At 39.6% G+C, this 18,871-nt stretch overlaps 1 protein-coding gene across 2 annotated transcripts in view; it reads left to right on the top strand.

The window, feature by feature from the left end:
- Positions 1–16,360, top strand: part of TBC1D12 (TBC1 domain family member 12) — a 99,100-nt gene extending 82,740 nt beyond the window's left edge. The window contains exons 11-14 of one of the 2 annotated variants that reach the window (XM_075612825.1): positions 1,854–1,982; positions 4,170–4,279; positions 6,611–6,869; positions 13,651–16,360. In XM_075612825.1, coding sequence (XP_075468940.1) covers positions 1,854–1,982; positions 4,170–4,279; positions 6,611–6,869; positions 13,651–13,716 — 564 coding nt within the window. In that variant the 3' untranslated portion in view covers positions 13,717–16,360. The remainder of the gene's footprint in view (positions 1–1,853; positions 1,983–4,169; positions 4,280–6,610; positions 6,870–13,650) is intronic. The other variant, XM_075612826.1, reaches the window with a different exon arrangement.
- The last annotated feature ends 2,511 nt before the right edge of the window (positions 16,361–18,871 follow it).

Raw genomic sequence — 18,871 nt, 5'->3', positions numbered from 1 at the left:
TATATAAATAAATGTGGAGGTCTCTTAGAGTACAGTACACAGTTCTATAACTCGAGCAGCCTGATTTTTGCGATCAGTCTAGCTGTTTTCATATAAATTGGAATATTGGTTTTTGACAAAGTCCAAATAAATATCACAATCGCTGAAAACTTTTTTTTATTTTTTGTTTTCCCCCCCCTCAGGCCTGCTTGATTCATGTGTTTGCGCTGTATTAGATAGGACCACTGTAATGTTACCACCTTCGCTGGCAGTCAAGAGGTTAACAGCATCTGTTTTGTCCCTTCGATTTTATTTTAATGACTTAAAGATATTATGCATAAGTTAATGTTCAGATTTAGTGACCGGTTAATAAAAGAAAACAAACACTGAATTAAGACAGTGGAAATACAGTTTAATTTAGTTATCAGTTGCCTTTTCCATGCTTGACTACAAAACCACATACTCACCATATATCTTAGAAAGGGAGCCTGGCATCATTTCCAAGTACATATTACACATGGAGACTTCCACAAACTCCGCAATGTTCATGTATCTGCGTTAGGGTTATTAACCTTTCAATATATTGAATGGGTAAATAGGAGTAGCCGTGGTGCTCGACTCCAGTCCTCAAGACCTCCCAACAGGTCAGGTTTTCAGGATATCACTGCCTCAGCACAGGTGGATGAGTCGAAGACTAAGCCACTTATTGAGCAACCTGTGCAGGGATATTCTGAAAACCTGACCTGTTGGGAGGTCTTTAGGACTGTAAGGGGGAGCACTACGGGTCTAGGGGATTAATGTCATATTTTATTTATTTATTTGAATCCCAGGGGCAGCTGTCACTTTATATTCCCTGTGCGTGAGGCACCAAAACATGGTATTACTTGAGGAACAAGCCTCTATTCCTTACAATGTATGTACATTGCAGCATATAATAGTGCTAAAGAAGAAGAGAAGTAGCCCATTATTCATTTAATTGTATGAATGGGGTGCCCAGCATTGCTCCTAAAATACACCAGATTATTCTCTTCCAAAGGAAACCCATAAATCCTTTTTTCGATAATCCTACTACAGTATCTGTCGGTTCTGACACATCTAAATCCAACATGAAACACTTAAGCATATTTTAGGCAATGCTCAATATTCCCATGGATATGTTCTAAAATGATTTATAATTTGAATGGTAATTGAGGTACTTAATGGGGCATTATATTCTCTACAATGGGCTGCAGGTCCAATGAACAACTTATTTTAGCCTGTTTACTCTGGAATTTGGTGTCTCTGGTATCTGATTTTAGTAGTGGATTCATGTTTTTGTAACACTGTAAATCGTGAAAATGATTTTATGGTACACTGTAAAAAAAAATAATAATTATTGTGACATTACATTTCATATTATATTTAACCCTTTTAGCGTCGGTTGGATTTTTAACCTTCCATGGCAGGAAAATGGAAGTCTATTTTAATTAACAATATTCCTTACTTATTAAATGTGTTGCAAACATCTGGCATGTGAAGGGTTACATTTAGAGATGTTTAGGGGGAAAACAGAAGTCACAGGTGGAAGAGGGAGGTACCGTATAATTGCGGGTTGCGTGCCTACAAAGTAGGCATGTAAAAGGGTGTTTCCCAGTGGCCTAGCAGGACACTCCTTAGCAGGGACATCACAACTTGATAAGTCTGTGCAGGACTTGTTCTAGAGTTTAATAGTGTTAGTCAACGAAATGTAGCCCTATGGATGCTAGAAGGACCGGCAAGGCATTGGGAAGAGCAAGGAGTTGCCAGTCCCCTTCAGCATCCACAGGGTTAACAGGTCCTTCTAAATACATCTCTTCTGTTCCTTTACTCTTCCGTTTCCCCAAACCCATGTGCAGGTCCAAGGTATGTCCTTCATCGCAGCAGTGCTCATTCTGAACTTGGAAGAAGCAGATGCATTCATAGCCTTTGCAAATCTTCTAAACAAGCCGTGCCAGCTGGCCTTCTTCCGCGTGGATCACAGCATGGTATGCCATACCAATATCTAGCCGTCTTAAGTGACTCAGAGAACCATTCTTCATAGGGGGCTGCTTGGCTTACAGCATTGGCAACAATATAAAGAGTCTTTCATTGGGAGGTCGTTGGTTTAAGCCCTTTGCTGGCCTCTGTGGCACTCTAGGGGTTACATCCAGTAACGAACTGTTAATTAGTTTCCCAACAATAATTGCATTATGACAGAAAAACAAGTTGTAACTTCCCAGTCCAGCAAATTTGTTCTAAACACATCAGTGTATGCATGCTAGTTGCTGAAGGGAAGGGACTTTTTTTTTTGGGGGGGGGGGGGGGGTGTTATGGCTGAGGCAATCCAAATTATACAATACTTATAAAGAAGTAAGATTTAGAATTGAGAGTAAAACCAATTAATCTCGGTTGCATAAGTATTCAACCCTTTTGCTACTGCAGCCCTCAATCAGCTTGGGTGCAAATGAATAGTTTGAAATGTCACAAAATTAATTAAATGGTTTTAGCCAATGTAATCAAAGAGATTTAACTTGTAGATCATTTCCCACGTGTATATTAAGACTTTCAAGATGCAACTCGTAATTCAATAAAGCAACCATGAAGACCAAGGAGCTTTGAAACAAGTCGGGGATAAAGTGGTAGAGGGGCACAGGGTAGGAGAAGGGTACAAGAACATTTCAAAGGCGCTCGCTATCACTAAATTTCAAAGGCATTATCCCTCTGAACACAATGAAGTCCCATCATTAAGAAGTGGAACATGCATCATACTTTCCAGATCAGATGACCCTCCTAAACTGCGCAGCTGGGCAAGTAGGGAACTGGTTTGGGATGTCGCTCTGCAGCTCTTTAATGGTCATTTATTGGCTTCAAAGTCCTATGTCTGAGATGGGAGTCGAGGTTCTCGCACAAAGGCAAAGAAGTCATTACTCAAAGACTCATCTTAAATTGCGTATGGAGTTTGCGAAAAAGCATATAGATGATACTGCAGACGTGCAAAAATGTTTTGTAGTCAGGCGCAAGCCCAATACTGCACATCACCCAGTCAACACCATTCCAACTGTCAAGCAATATCCTGTTATGGGGATGCTTCTCTTTAGCAGGGACTGGGAAGCTTGTCGGGACGGGGAGAATGGATGGTGCAAAGTATAGACGAATCCTTGAGGAAAACCTGTTGGAGTCGGCCAAGACTCTAAAAGGGGCGCAAATTCACATTTCAGCAGGACAATGACCCGAAGCAAAAAGCCAGAGCCACACTGGAGTGTTTGTACAAGAGGAGAATTAATGTTCTTGAGTGGCCAAGTCAAAGTCCTGACTTGAATCCAATCGAACATTTATGGTGAGATCTGAAGATTGCAGTCTATCGACGATCCCCAACAAACTTATCAGAACTGGATCAATTTTCCTGTGAAGAATAGGCAAACATTTCACCATCCTACTGTGAAAAGCTAGAAGACCGAACAAAAAAGACTCGTAGCGGTTATTGCTGCAAAAGGTGCTTCTACCAAGTACTGACTTAAGGGGCTGAATACTTATGCAACTTGTACATTTCCTTTGCTGACATTTAACCTCCTCCTCGTATAACAGTGTTCAGTTTAACCAGTACAGCTTTGTAGCTTTGAATAAAAAAAAGTATGAAAAACTGTGCATACACTATTTGTAATTCAGCAACATGTGACATTATTGGTAGGGGGTAAATACTTCTGCAAACCACTGTATAATTTAATGTCATTTGATGCACGTTTTACTGTATTAAAATAGAAAAAATACTTCTGAAAGCTGTTTTATTTCTCTGCCTGGAATAGGGATTCTCATTGTTACAGGCACCAAAGCTTCTTTTCCTTGAAATGTTTGCCAGGTCTTTAATGTATATTTTTGTACATTGCACACTTGATGTGTCTAAGCAGTAGTTTTAACTCCATCATTATAATAGAGGATGCTTAAGGGCATTGTTAAGCATCAGCTGTAATTCTAAAAGTATAACAATAGGAACTTATAAATGTGTTTGGTTGTGTTCCCAACGAAGGGCCAGCTTTCAGCAGACTGGAGCTATATACTTATATTCCATTGTTATATAGCTTCATGCTCATTTTCCAGTCTTGGAGAAAGTGAGGCTAAACTTGAATTGTTACTGCATAATTACTACTCCACAGAATATGGAACTCATTTTTACTAAACCCACTTTCTGTCTGTAGATGCTGAAATATTTTGCAGCCTTTGAAGTATTCTTTGAAGAAAATCTCCCCAAACTATTCCTGCACTTCAATTCGTATAGTCTTACACCAGACATCTACCTGATAGACTGGTAAGTGAATCATGCAGAATAAAAACAGAAGCAATTCTAGACCTTAGCATCTGCTCTCTGAATAACAACACTTTGACATTTAATACTCTTTAGACCACATAGCATAAAGCTTAATGTACTCCCTCCCAGTTTTGAGTTATTCAGTGCTACTTTATTAAGGTAATAATCCACTCTGGACACTGCATTACCTGGCTAATAATGACCAGGGCGAAGGAGTTGAAGGTCCAGGTTAGAGGCTTTGCATATGGCCAGGGAATACCCTGTCCGGAGGGCATTATTATTATTATGGGCTATTTCTTTTACTATGATATTTAGCGTTTGTTTTTTTTCTTCAATGGTGGCTGAGAAATGTTGCTGTGTCCTGCCACCAATGGTTAATAAAATCATCCTGTAAATGGAACACGTAGAAAAACAGATCTTCCATGGCCGCTCCTCCCCTTCTCCAAAGTCCTCTGTAGCTCAACTAAAGCCTCCACCTCCCTCCCCTGAAGGCCTCTGTAAGCGAATTGTCCGCTTCACCATCCTCCACTGGAGGCCTCTATGGACGAAGTTGTGGTTCTACCACCTCTTCCAAAAGCCTCTGTGACTCAAGTTAGTGACCCTTGAAGATACGGAGAGCTTTGCCGCAGTGATGGAGCACTCCGCCACCTCGTCAGAGGCCTTTAGAGATGTTGCGCGTGTGTTTGCCAGGAAGCTGCAGTTGGATCAGCTGGGTACCAATCTTAAGTGTTGAAACATTTTTTTTTATTTAATATGGTGATGCAAGGTCAAATATAATGTTCTTTTATTTAAAATAGCTTCAGTTTTAAATCTATTTTTTTTTTTTTTTTAACTATTTGATTACAGTGTGATTTGGTTTATAAAATTCCAGCTATTCCTGGTTGATTAATTCCCAGAATTTGAATCGATCAAAAAGAAGGTTTTCATTTTTTAGCCTATGATGCCATTTGTGCATTGTAAACCCATCGGGCACATCAGGATAGGTAACTGAAACATTTCCAGGAAATATGTCACCAGAAAAATTTGACAATGAAGTACATGTTTATCTTCATTGTTTTATTCTGAATCCACACAGTGGTGTTCAGTAATTCGCTTCCCAAACCTCATGATCAATATGGTACATGAACAACTGTTCCTCTTGTTGCCCTCAATGTAACATACAGATGTTGCACACAAAAATGCAACATATCCTTTTATAACATAGAATGTCACAGAGGTCCCATAGGATTCAGTGGCAGTTGTGCAGAATATCCCACCGAATGGTATTGAACAAGCCAGCTAAATCTGTAAAGCACTTAATTTCAGTACCAAGGGCCAAGGTGTGACATATTCTCAGATAGTGAAGCTTCATTTATATATAGGTTGCACTATTTTTTTTTTTTTTAAAGCAATTCTATCACGGGTGAAATAAAGGTCAAGAGCAAATGCATGATTTTATTTTATGAATTGATGTAATTCAAATGTCTAGTAGCTGTATCGGCCCTGAAGAAATATACATTTGTTGTAGGTTGTAAAACCTTTTTATGGGACCACCATGAGGGGGGGGGGGGTGTGGGTGTGTGGGTGTGTGGGTGTGTGGGTGTGTGGGTGTGTGGGTGTGTGGGTGTGTGGGTGTGTGGGTGTGTGGGTGTGTGGGTGTGTGGGTGTGTGGGTGTGTGGGTGTGTGGGTGTGTGGGTGTGTGTCCCTCTCCCTCGTCTCGAAGTGTGGAGGGAAAGTATGTAGTATGATGCCTTTATTGGACCAACTGGTGGTTGTTACATTACAAGCTTCTGAACCTCACAGGGTTCTTCATTAGGTCAGTTAACATCATGAAGAACCCTGTGAGGTTGGAAACCTTGTATCATATCAACTGATGGTTCAATAAAAAGTATCATACTACGTACTGCTACCTCCTTTATTTCTTGATTACATGGAAGAAAGGACCAATGCGCTACCCACCCTTCATTCTCTCCTTTGTGTGAGATTTTAAAAGCTCTGAATAACTAAAGTTGGTCACCTATTAATAAGGCTTCATAACTTACAAGTGCAAAAAATAATCACATCTACTGTATCTTTCATATATTAATGAAACCGTTTTCCATTTCTGTCTCTTCTTGGCAAAACCCCCAAACCTTAGTCTGGTATCTTCTTTAAACAAGTCACTGACTGTTCCCTGGAATCCTGTGTTCTTTTTCTTATTGCCAGGTCATTGTTTCTTAAAATATACAGAATTATCTGATGCATACAATACCTTAATTGGTATATCCATGATTTTTAGATTTTAGAAACTCCGTTTCTTTTACTGTGATATAGGTCAAATGTCTCTCACACATGTTGTGTTTTACAAATAGGATTTTCACGCTATACAGCAAGTCACTGCCCCTTGATCTTGCCTGTCGAGTTTGGGATGTCTTCTGTAGGGATGGAGAAGAGTATTTGTTTAGAACGGCTCTGGGAATCCTCCGGCTGTATGAAGAGATCCTCTTACAGATGGACTTCATCCACATAGCACAGTTTCTAACAAAACTGCCTGAAGACATCACCTCTGAAAAGCTCTTCAGCTCCATAGCAGCTATTCAGATGCAGAACAGTAATAAGAAATGGACACAGGTTAGTTCAAATCCAAGCCATATATATTTTTGCCCTATTTAATATTAAAATGTTACCTTTGTTTTAAGAGGAAATATTGCAACCTTGTTTGTCTTTTGTTTTCTTCTTCTTTTTTTCACCATTTAAAATGACTATTTTTAAAAGACACCTTAAAGCTGCAGTTCAGTCTTTTTTTTTTTTTTACATTTATTTTTTTACTTCAATAGTTTCATGTGTGCAATCTCTAATTAGCTAAAGAACAGTATAGCTGCAGCTCAATTCGTTTTCCATGTATTGATAGGTCAAAATTTGGTGACATATTAAAAGCTGGCATTTGTTTATAATCTGCTTGACTGGCAGTGGAAGCTCATGAATATTCATGAGCATTCCTGCACTGACAAGTGCTAGAGGGAGGGCAGGGCTGACAAAGGGGTGTGCCAGGGCTTGTGACAGGACATGAAGGGGCAGTGCCTTAGCAAATGGCTGTTAAAATAGAATACAAGAAAATTGGTCTTTCAATGTTGTTTTTTTAAAAACAGAAAATGCTAAAAGTATTTTTTCTTACTACAGAACTGATTTATTAAAAAAAACACACATGCAGGATATTGACTGAACTGCAGCTTTAAGGAATATATTACATTCATATAATTTTGGTATCCAATTAAAATTCCTTATGATTAGAAGAAATTAAACGTTTTTAGCTAGCTTTCTGTTTTTTTGTTTATTTATTTTTTTCCCCCATGTTCCAGATCGTTAATTCATTGCTGGTTCCTTATTTTTTGAGTGTTAAGATTTTAAGTGTTACTGGTTGGGATTTTTAGTGATGGTCACCTCAGTCATTTAGACACTACTGTCAAGGTGCAGTGGTGGTGACCGTACGTAGTTTGGGACCTTTGCAAAGCCAATTGTAGTCCCAGGGGGATGATGGGTGTTAACAGACATCCTCTGCATGCCCCAGCAGCCAGTTCTCCCTCTCTTCCCAGTGCAGTGGAATTGGGGATCATAGCGTCTGCATGCTCACTCTGTTGCTTTATGACCCACTCCTCTCCTGTGCCAATCAACAGCTCCCAGTGTAAGAAGAGGCGCAGGACAGAATTAATCAGTCCGCCAGCATTATGCAGCTGACTGTAGGGAGCACGGAGAAGCTTCTACAGATGTAGCCAACATTATTGCAACCTGTAGCGCGCTGCAGCAAGACGTACACAATGCGCCAGCAGGGGACGCGGCCATTGTTTGAAATCGGCACCGTGTGAGAAGAGGGCGTGGCTATTCTGCTCGTCCAACCGCGGGAGAACCACACAGTTTGCAATAACGTTGGCTACATCTGCACCCGCCGCTGGGTTATGGGGTTAATCACTGCCGATTAATAACCTTATATGCAGGATATTAAATGCGGGAAATAAAACGTGTAATATTTTGAGAATCCGCAATCATTGTACTTGGCTTCCAGTTTATCGGTTTGCAGATATCCAGCTTTTTTCAGAACATGGACACACTATTTGATCCCTTTTATTTAAGTGGGTCATTTGAAGAAGAAAACAAATCTTAATAGGGCACGGTGATTGTCACGAATGGCACACCTGTGAGCACGTGACTTGTATATGTGAGAAGGGTTAAAACGCAGCTAACTTGTTGACTCGCTTTTCACTCCCACAGGGTCCCTGAAATGAGTAATATCTCCCCTCACGGTCACAATATAATCGCTGCCACCACCAGAGATAGCAAGATGCACTTGCATAGTTACGTAGTAGTAGGTGAGGTGGAAAAAAGACGTACGTCCATCAAGTTCAACCTTTTTTGTTTTTTTCTTTGCTGTCCTCGATTAATATACTGCAAGTATAGATATTGGATAAAGTATCTGCCGTCTAAATTTAGCATAGGCTCAACCTCATCTCCTATGCGACCTATGCTAAATTTAGACAAGATACTTTATCCTTTATTTGTACTTACAGTATATTGATCCAGAGAAGGCAAATAAAAAAACCTAATCATATCTCATATGGTGAAAAATAAATTCCTTCTTGACTCCAAATATTGGCAATCAGATTACTCCCTGGATCAACATCCTTCCCATGTATACTTATTTGGTATATCCCTGTATACCTTTCCTTTCTAAAAAAGATGTCCAACCTTTTTTTGAACAAATCTATTGTATCTGCCATCACAGTTCCCATGTGTAATGAATTCCACATGTTAACTGCCCTTACTGTAAAGAACCCTTTCCTTTGTTGCTGGTGAAATCTCCTTTCCTCCAACCTAGAGGGATGACCCCATGTCGTTTGTGCTGCCCGTGGGATGAATAGGTCTTTTGAAAGCTCCTTGTATTGCCCCCGAATATATTTGTATATAGTTATCATATCCCCTCTCAGACGCCTCTTATCTAATGTAAATAAATCTAATTTAGCTAGCCTCTCCTAAAGTCAGATTATCCATCCCCTTTAAATATTTGGTGGCTCTTCTCTGCACTCTCTAGTTCCATAATGTCTTTTCTAAGGAGTAGTGCCCAAAATTGTAATCCATATTCAAGTTGTGGTCTTAATAATGCTTTATAATTGTTTACTTCACTTCCATCCAAGACAATATCTTGTTTGCCTTTGCAGCTACTGCATGACTTTGGGCACTATTGCTAAGCCTGCTGTCTACAAGCACTCCTAAATCCTTGTCAATCAAGGATTATCCTAATTTATCCCCATTTAATTTGTAAATTGCCTGTTTATTCTTGTTTCCAAATGCATAGCCTTGCATTTATCTGTATTAAAACTCATCTGCCATTTACCTGCCCAAGTTTCCAGTCTCTCCAAGTCTTTCTGGAGAGAAATTACATCCTGCTCTGATTCTATTACCTTACACAATTTAGTGTCATCAGCAAAAATTGAGACTTTGTTCTCTATGCCAACCTCAAGGTCCTTTATAAAAAGGATAAAAAGCTAGGGTCCCAGTACCGATCCCTGAGGTACTCCACTCACGACCCAAGCCCAACCTGAAAAAGTTTCATTTATGACAACCCTCTGTCTATCCTTCAACCAGTTTTAACTCCAGGTGTAATTATACTTAATACACACATCTATTTAATTACTCTCTACAATGCATGCAAAGTTCAATTTAGAGCCAAAGAAAATACTTATTACATTTTAGATTTGATATAGCTAGTAAATGAGTTAGTCAGTATGCGGTGATACCTTTTTTAGATATACAAACTCTGAACAAAAAACTACAGTGGGACTTAAGAAGACATAGAATCTGTATGACAGCAGACCATGGACACAACATAAAGTATCTCAAACTAACACCATGCCAATCAACCTTGCTATTGTAGGATCAACTAACTACCAGCATGACCGCACCTTAGCATTAGAAACCTCAAATTACTTTTCAAAATGGATACTCACTGTGAACCTAGAAAAGAACGCGGCTGCCTGGCCGTTTTAACCCTGTCTGATTTATGAACTGTCAACCTGAGATTTCCGTTCTCTCGAACGGACGAACATTTTGTTCCTCCACCAAACTGGATCAAATTCAATTATACTCAGACCTAGAAGAATTCTTCAATTGATTACGACTGACCGAATATTTTCACAAAACAGAGCACCCCAAGAATGACTGAGTACAACAACATGAAGAGGAACATCTACTTCACACCACGAACAGGACGCAACGGCAAACTAGACCACTACATAGAGAGCTTCAGATTGCAAATTTCCTCATCCGGCATCAGAACAGTAGGAAAAAATGAATGCACAACCTTTCCCCCCATGGAGAGATCCGCAATCAAAGAACTGCAAACCAACCACATTACCACCAAACCAGCAGATAAAGGCAGTGCAGTGGTGCTTATGAACACAAATACATAGAAGGGAACAGGCAACTCACAGACATCTACTACAAGGAACTGACCCATGGTCCAAGCCTGGAATATACGAAGCAACTCGGGAATCTCGTCAAATCATTCCCTAATCACCTGCCGCTAGAATTGGAGCAGCTAATGCCTGACAACCCAGGAGTTGGTATCTTTTACATGCTTCTCAAAATCCACAAACCAGGAAACCCTGGCAGACCCATTATAACCGGTATAGATACACTCGCTGAACAACAATCCGGCCTAGTGGAATATCCCCAAACCACCAGTCACAAATACCAACAGCTTCATACAAGATACCACAGAGTTCCTCAATGCACTTATCAAACTACTACCGTCTAAGACACTACTAGTTTCCATGGGTGTAGAATCCCTGTACAGTAACATACCCCACACGGATGGCCCTGAAGCATGCTTGCAATTCCTTGCAACATCTCCCCTGGATCAGAAATACAGTGCTGAAGTAATTACCAAACTGATAGAATACATCCTCACACACAACTACTTCAGCGTCAATTATGAAATATACCTACAACTAATGGGGACTGCAATGGGCAGTTTTGCACCACAATATGCCTATCTTTTTATGGCCATTCTTGAACAGAGATTCCTAACCACATGCCTCCACAAATCTTATAGATACATTGATCTGTTTATATTCTGGACAGAGGGCGAAGAAAATCTAAAACAATTTCACAATTCCTACCATCCATCTATTAAGATGAAAATAGATTTCAGGTAACCTAGTGAACGCTGAGTAGAACAGTAACAACGAAGAATGGCAAACTGCACATCTGTATACAAGAAACCCAGACAGATGTAATTACCTCCATAATGACAGCTTCCATCCCACTCGTTCTAAAGGAGCCATCATACACAACCAGACTAAGATATCACCACATATCCTCTGACACTAAAGACAGAAACAGACCTCACAACCCTGACTGAATCATTCAGGCAAACGGGATACAAGCTAAAGACTATTGCCAAAATGATCACATCTGCACTAAAAGCCCCATGAGAACACCTGCTCCACAAAGAGAGAAATAACCACACGCATACCACTAGTGACTACATACAACTCTGCCCTGGGACTGCGAAAAATGATCAAAGATTTGCAACTGATGCTGACAAGGGATAACATATTAAGACATCTTCCCCAAACCTCCATCCTTGCATTCTAGCAACTGCCAAACTTCGGGCAGAAGTTAATCCACAGAAAAATTCAGAACTAACTCAAGGATGCTGAGAATGGCACAAGACCATGCAGCATTACACTCCGCAAACATGTATGCCAAGAGCCCATATTCAGTCACAAACATAGAACATTCAATGTTAAAGGATCATTCTGCTGCACGTCCAGCAATGTGGTATACTGTATATGACTCCATGCAGCAAATGTGACCAAGGATGCTACATTGGTGAAACCAGCCAAAAAGTCAAACCAGAATAACCCTACAATGAAGAAGGAAGATATTGCACTCCAGTGGGACATCAGTTTTCCCAGCCAGATAATTCCATAAATGACTTAAAAATCTACATCCTCAACATAATGTTTAAAAACATTCAAGAATGGAAAACATTTGAAATAAACATGATGATGCGCTTTGAAACACACACAAAGGACTTGATGCTCTTATGGGCTTTCTTACACACTATCATCATTTTTGTAATGTTTCTCCCTGCCTCTGTTAATTTTAAATTTTCAGCCCTTCCTCTCTCCCCCCCCCCCCCTCCCTCCTCCCTGCCGCACCACCACCCCACTACACTTCTGATGGGTGCTTGGTTCTAATTCTCACTGTCCCTTTCATCCATGTATTGCCCTAAACATGTATTACTCACTCTGGATCTCTAATAGTGCAATAAATGGTCTAATACATCTACAATAGCTACATATAACATACCACAGTGAATCTAATACAAAGCAGCAAATCTATATATACTGCAGATACGATTGGTGAAGCACTTTCAAAATCCCTCCAATTGAGCAAAAACAGCTAACGTTGCAAAAATAGTGCGCTACTTTATCGTATTAAAATGTCAAAACCAAACCTCACTTACAGAAAATACACCATATAATCTTAAAGGAGAGAAAAGGGGAGACCAATAGTGTATGTCCTGCTTGATCCTTCGCTGATCTGTCTGATTTTTCTTTGTGGGTGAGTGTCATATTTCTTAATATAGTTGATTACTTTGGCATATGAATGACACTATTTATTGGTCTCCCCTTTTGTGTCTCTCTTTTATTTTTATTTTTTTAATCTTTAATATTTTGTGTTATGGTGTATTGTCTAAGTCAGCAGTGCGTAAACTGGGGGCGTGCCCTACAGGGGGTGGGAGATTTGTCAGAGGGGGGCGGGCGGTTGCAGAGGTCCCGCGCTCTTCCCCCAAGTATTTAAATGAAATGCCGTGGGACCGCGTGAGGCCTCTGCAACTCACCGGGATTCTGAGCTGCAGGGACGCGTTGCCATGGTCAAATTACACCGCGGTGCCATGCGGAGTGACGTCACACGTCCATCTCCATGTCAACGGGGTCATGTGACCCTGCGGGCGTCATTTGACGCCACAGAGCAAGGTGAGGGGGACTCGGCTGAAAAAGTTTGCACTCCCCTGGTCCAAGTGATTGGTTTTTATGTTTTAATACGAGCATAGAGCACTCTTTTGGGACTTTGTTTTGACTTAGTGATTATTTACTATTTGGACCACTACCAAAGAGATGACAATTGACCTGTGGAGCGCAAAGAAGTTATAGGTTCAAATATGTACCATTCAATAACAAACATTCAGAACTGAAAGGAAAACCATCTTTAAAAGAGGTATAAATACTGTATGGCTATAGATGGATCTATAAAGCGAGAGAGACCCTACATAAAGAGACAAAGTAGACCATGTAATTGTTTCTTCTGCAAATGTTTTCAATCTGTGTTTTTCCTTTTTGGTTCACAGGTCTTCACATCACTAATGAAGGATTACAAAGAGGGCGACAAGAATAGCCCTGCCTTGAAAACTTAAATTCATCAGCCAGCTTCATCTGAACTGTTAAACCACTTAATTAAAACAAAAGGATATGGTGTTTATCTTCTGTTTTGAAAACCACTATGGACAAGTACAATTGAGAAACGCCAGGGAATTGCACATTGACTCAAACTGCAGTGGAAGATGCACAGAGATTTCTCTCCTTTGTCAGTATTATAATGAAAACAGTGACTTTGTTGATTGCATTCAGTTTCTGCAGAACTGAATGCATGTTTTTTTTTTTGTTTTGTTTTTTGCAACTTCACACGCTAATGGTTCATATTTAATATTAGAAAAAAATATTTAATGCAATAAAAATTTGTAACAGAACTTTTATTTGGTATACTAAGTTTTGAAGTATGATTTTAGAACTACAGATGCACTTTTTCCAGTTTATTTGAAGAAAGTGCAAAGACCTATTCCGGGCATAAAAATTGCTGTTTGAACCAAACTCTCTGGTACAAATATAACCTAGACAAGTGGGTGGTTCAGAAGACACCGAACTATTAGGACCAAATGTTGTTGAAAGTTTCTATAGGATTGTTCACATCATAGTTTGTGAGCGCGATGGTGATAATCCAAGGCTCGGTCCCAGCTGCTAAACCAGCAAAAAGATCAGTTGATGTAAAAGCGGCCAACAATGAGGAATGATGGCCACTTGCCACTGTGAAGCTAGCCAAATCATTAGCACATGTTATATTCTGTCCTCCCAACTCTTGCAATAGTTCAGCCTAACATAGTTCTTGAGAACAAGTCTGCTAAAATTCAATGAACGGTTTTCCAGAACTGCACTAGGTATTTATTTTCTCTCTCCATTGCGGGGGCTTTTATTAAATGACTTCACTTTTCTGCTAGTTGGTAGGCTCCTAGCAATGCAATGACTATAAAGTGGATACTAAACTCAACCAATGTGTTGGGTGAAAGAGTATGTATAATCCGTTAAACACTATAATCCATTTTGGAAGTTATTTCAGGCTGTGTTACTAATGATGTACAGATAGATGACTACATAAATTGTTACCTTGCATTGATATTCCAGGACATTGTCTTTTAGGCAGAATTTTGTGATCAATGATGGATCTCTTCATGTTAAGCAGAAAATGAGACGGGAAATCATAACGTTGGGGAGTATCTTCATGAACATCTGATGCATCCTCAACTTTATGAACAAAATACTGTAACTCAATACCTACAATCAGACTAATGGCAGGTTCTGAGATTGTTGCCTGCCCAGACTAAAGGTTTCACTATTGGTGTTTGGAAAAGGTTAGAGAGGGCATTCGGGAACAATGGTTAGTGTAAATACGTTTAAACTTGTTTTCTAAGCATTTCTTGTTAACAATTGGAAATGTGTACACAAGGGTGTGTGTGTGTGTGTGTGTGTGTGTGTGTGTCAAGGGACGCAAATGGGCATTATGACATTAAGTTGATGCTAAGAGCATTGGTTTCATGTTGCATCCGTTTGCATCAGCGTATCAAAGCGCTTTGTCTGCCAATTGCTCACTTGCACATATTTGGGGAGTGGTTTTTAGGGAGCGTAAAACTTTTGCAACACGTTAAGAAGCAAATTGTCATTTTAACACATCCCGCTTTCCACAAAATGCTGCTTTAATGCGTACAAAGTCTTGTCTATGTGGGGTTATGCACTTTACTGCCTCTGGTAGTGAAGGAGTTAAACTAAAGTATTAGTTACAAAAGGTAACACTATTTCTGGTGATTATTATAAATTAACTTTAAGTTGGCACAAACCAAGGTTTTCCACCATTTGTTTGGCATCGGTGAAGGGGGATGAACAAGAAAAGTGGAATGTAAATAAAAAGTGATGACTATCATTCCACATGAATAGTATTGAATTGTAATGTGTGATTGCTAATCAAAGATGTGTTCTACGACTGCTTGACAACACTAACCAAGCTATAATTTTATTATATGTCCTCTCTCTTTTTAAATAAAGCGCTTTAATTTTGGAAATCTTTTTAATGCGTCAGGTTTGACCATCTCCGCAACTGTGTTTTGTGATGTGCAATACTGGATCCCCCTTCAAACCAAACACCTTTGCTTGTGTGTCCTGCAACTTATTGCTGCACATGCCACTGCTTCAGCAAAGTGAGGGGTATACAAAGTAATGCATTTACTGTATGCTATAGTAGATTTACTACTATGTGAAACAGAATTCTAATCATAAAGCTGAATTAATATCTAGAGGTTGCTAAAATAGGCTCTTTCTAACCAGAAAAAAAACCTTTTTGATAGTATTTTGTGTAAGTATATTGCTTGTGGTTTTGTAGTTTCTCCCTTTTTGTGTGGAAGACGCACTTAAAATTTTCAGTGTATTTTTCAACTTGGACAACTATTTTTGAGAATTGAAATCGAACGTACAATTTTTTCCCCTTCATTATACTGACTGTACGGTTATGTTTATGTTGCTGTTTAAATACATGAGTGAAAAGTCAACTGTTTCATATAATTTATGTATTTCTTTAATGTCATTCAAGGTATTTCTAATTTTTGTGGCTACTGTACAGTTTTCTTACTTTTCAAGTATAAACTTGTATATAGAAATTGTAAATAGAAGGGATTTAGCCTTCGTTTGAAACCACTAGATCAACAATTCCTATGTAAATAAAACTCGGAAGCTAAACATTTCTTTGAAAGTCGTCTTTTTGTCTGTATAAGCCTTTGTTTGTCCAAAATTATTTAGGTAATTCAGCTTTAGACCAATTTGGCTCCATTAAATAGAGATCTACTATCTTTTTGCCCACAAGTAGTTTGCCAAGTACATGTCTCCGCATCATGTAATATGGGTTTTGATCCAAGAAGAGTCTCCTATGTAGTATAGGACCCATTTACTTGTATACCTTCCAAAACATTCCTATTCAACACGTGGAGTGGTACCTGTGAACACACCTGAGATACTTGGGATGTAAGCTATCATGAATGGCACACCTGTGAGAACGTGACTTGGTATGACAGGGGTTAATACACACAGCTATCCAGCTGACCCACTTTTCTCCCTGCAGGGTTCCTCAAATCGGTAATATCTCCCCTCAATCCTTCACAAATAAATTAAATCGCGGTCACCACCAAAATGGCATCACGTTCTACAAACAATTCTTGTTAGATATTCCTTCCCCCTCCATGGGTTATTTGGAAGTAAAGAATATGGCTAGTTTCAAATATAGAGTTGCATTAGATAATATTACAATGGCTGTTGAAATATATCCAAGCCACTTATTGGGTTCAGGTATATTTTCAACAGCTGTTGTAAGAGAAAAATGTGACACGTTTAGCTTATGAGAACTTCTGAAAGTTATACAAGTCTGAGTTTGAGCTCCTTATATGAAAGATCGCGGTGTAATTCACGTAGACCAAGTATGTGAGACCATATTCGGAATAATACCAAGAATAGAATGCAGACAAGGGAATTTTCTATGCATAAAAAGACAGTGGTTAGTTAAGAAGGATAACATCAAGAAAGAAAAGGATAACCTCAGAAGAGAGGATTCCATTGAGAGAGGAAGGGACAACAGATCAGATACATCATTTTTGAAAAGCATATGCCATATTTGATGTGAAATATCATATCTGTTATTATATGCAAGCAATACTCCAGACAATGAAAGCATTTTTCATGTGCTAAATTCGAATGCAGAATTTTCATATCTGGCAACGAGATATAATGGTAAATTACTTTTTTCAAATGTAGTTATCCTCTTCAAAGTGTGCAAAGTTCAATTAGGGCCCAAAGACCATCCTTATACATTTTTAGATTTAATATACAAAAATATTACAGTGCTTAGTGTACAGAAGAAATGTTACAACAAAGATACAGTACAATATATGCAGACGATGTCATAAAAATAATGGGATAAACCAACAGAAAATCTAACCCATTACCACACATCAGCTTCTTCCAAGAGGTCTATGTAGCATGTAAGAGGAGAATTCACTTGTCTATTGGCATAAAAACATACCTTTTTAAATTTTAATATATCCAAAATGCATGGGTTTTTATCCTAAAACACGTCTGCATTGAGAACCGAATAAGCCCAATCTTCTGAGTCGTATATGTAACCCTCCCCTATTACTCTAATGAAATTGTTATGCTTTGGGGGGGGAGAGGTTTTTTTCCTTTTGAATTAAAAAATGCCTGGCTATTGAAACATTCTCATAACATTTTCACTGTAGCTCCTAGAATAACTCCACCTTCACTGTTGCATTTGTATAATTAATATACATCTGTAGACACCACTTTTGCATGAGAAAACAGATTTCAGAGATGAAACGGGTTGGACTATCGTTTTTGATCTTAACTTAAACATCGGTACCCACTGGTTAAAAGTATATACTTCACCTTCTTGTGAGATGTATCATATGCCAAATATCTCATATTTAGTAAATGTATGAGGAAGATGCAAGATGAACTTTGTCACCTTTCTCTGCTACACAGGGTGAGATTTCTGGAATTTAGGGTCCCATTTGAGGATGACCCCCAGGTCTCTGGTAGGTCTGGGTACTGTAACCAGACCCCCATAATATACACCACTTTAGTGGGCCATCACTAATCACCCCCAGGGTTACACCCACACAAAACAGACCAGAGTCATTATTGACTGACCCCACAAATGGTTTCAAGTTAATGAACCAAAAAGCTGAATTTTTAAGATGTAACTTGTTACTCAAGATAACCGTTTGTGGCAGATTATTAAAATACTGACTTTTTTAATGGCCTTATGACCTAAGCCAATTTGAATATGCAAAGTATATTTATATGATTTCAATTAACAGATTTCCTAGGTGTGTTCACAGGTATACTGCTGCGGCCGAGTTTATTCGAGCATTTGCCCGTTCTCGGCCGCAGCAGTAAACTGGCGCGCGCCGGAGGGTGCCGGGCGCGCGCCGAAGCAGCGGAAGAGCGCCCTCCGATCGGGGCGCTCTCCCTCCCGCTGCCGGGTCCGCCGGGTCCCCCGGAACCCCCTGCCGCCGTCCCCCACATCGCGGGACACCAGGGCTCCCTCGGGGAGCCCTGGACGCGCATGCAGGGGGCGCACGCCGAGGGGCGGCCACTAGCAAGCCGGGAAATCTCCCGTCTTGCGGAACTGGCCGCAGTGCAATAAACTGTGTCGGTAGTGTATTCATAGAACCCTCTCTC

Source organism: Ascaphus truei, chromosome 8, assembly GCF_040206685.1.
Source record: "Ascaphus truei isolate aAscTru1 chromosome 8, aAscTru1.hap1, whole genome shotgun sequence".
Lineage (NCBI taxonomy): Eukaryota > Metazoa > Chordata > Amphibia > Anura > Ascaphidae > Ascaphus > Ascaphus truei.
Note: the sequence above shows the minus strand (reverse complement) of the source record. Positions and strands in the feature narration are given on the sequence as shown.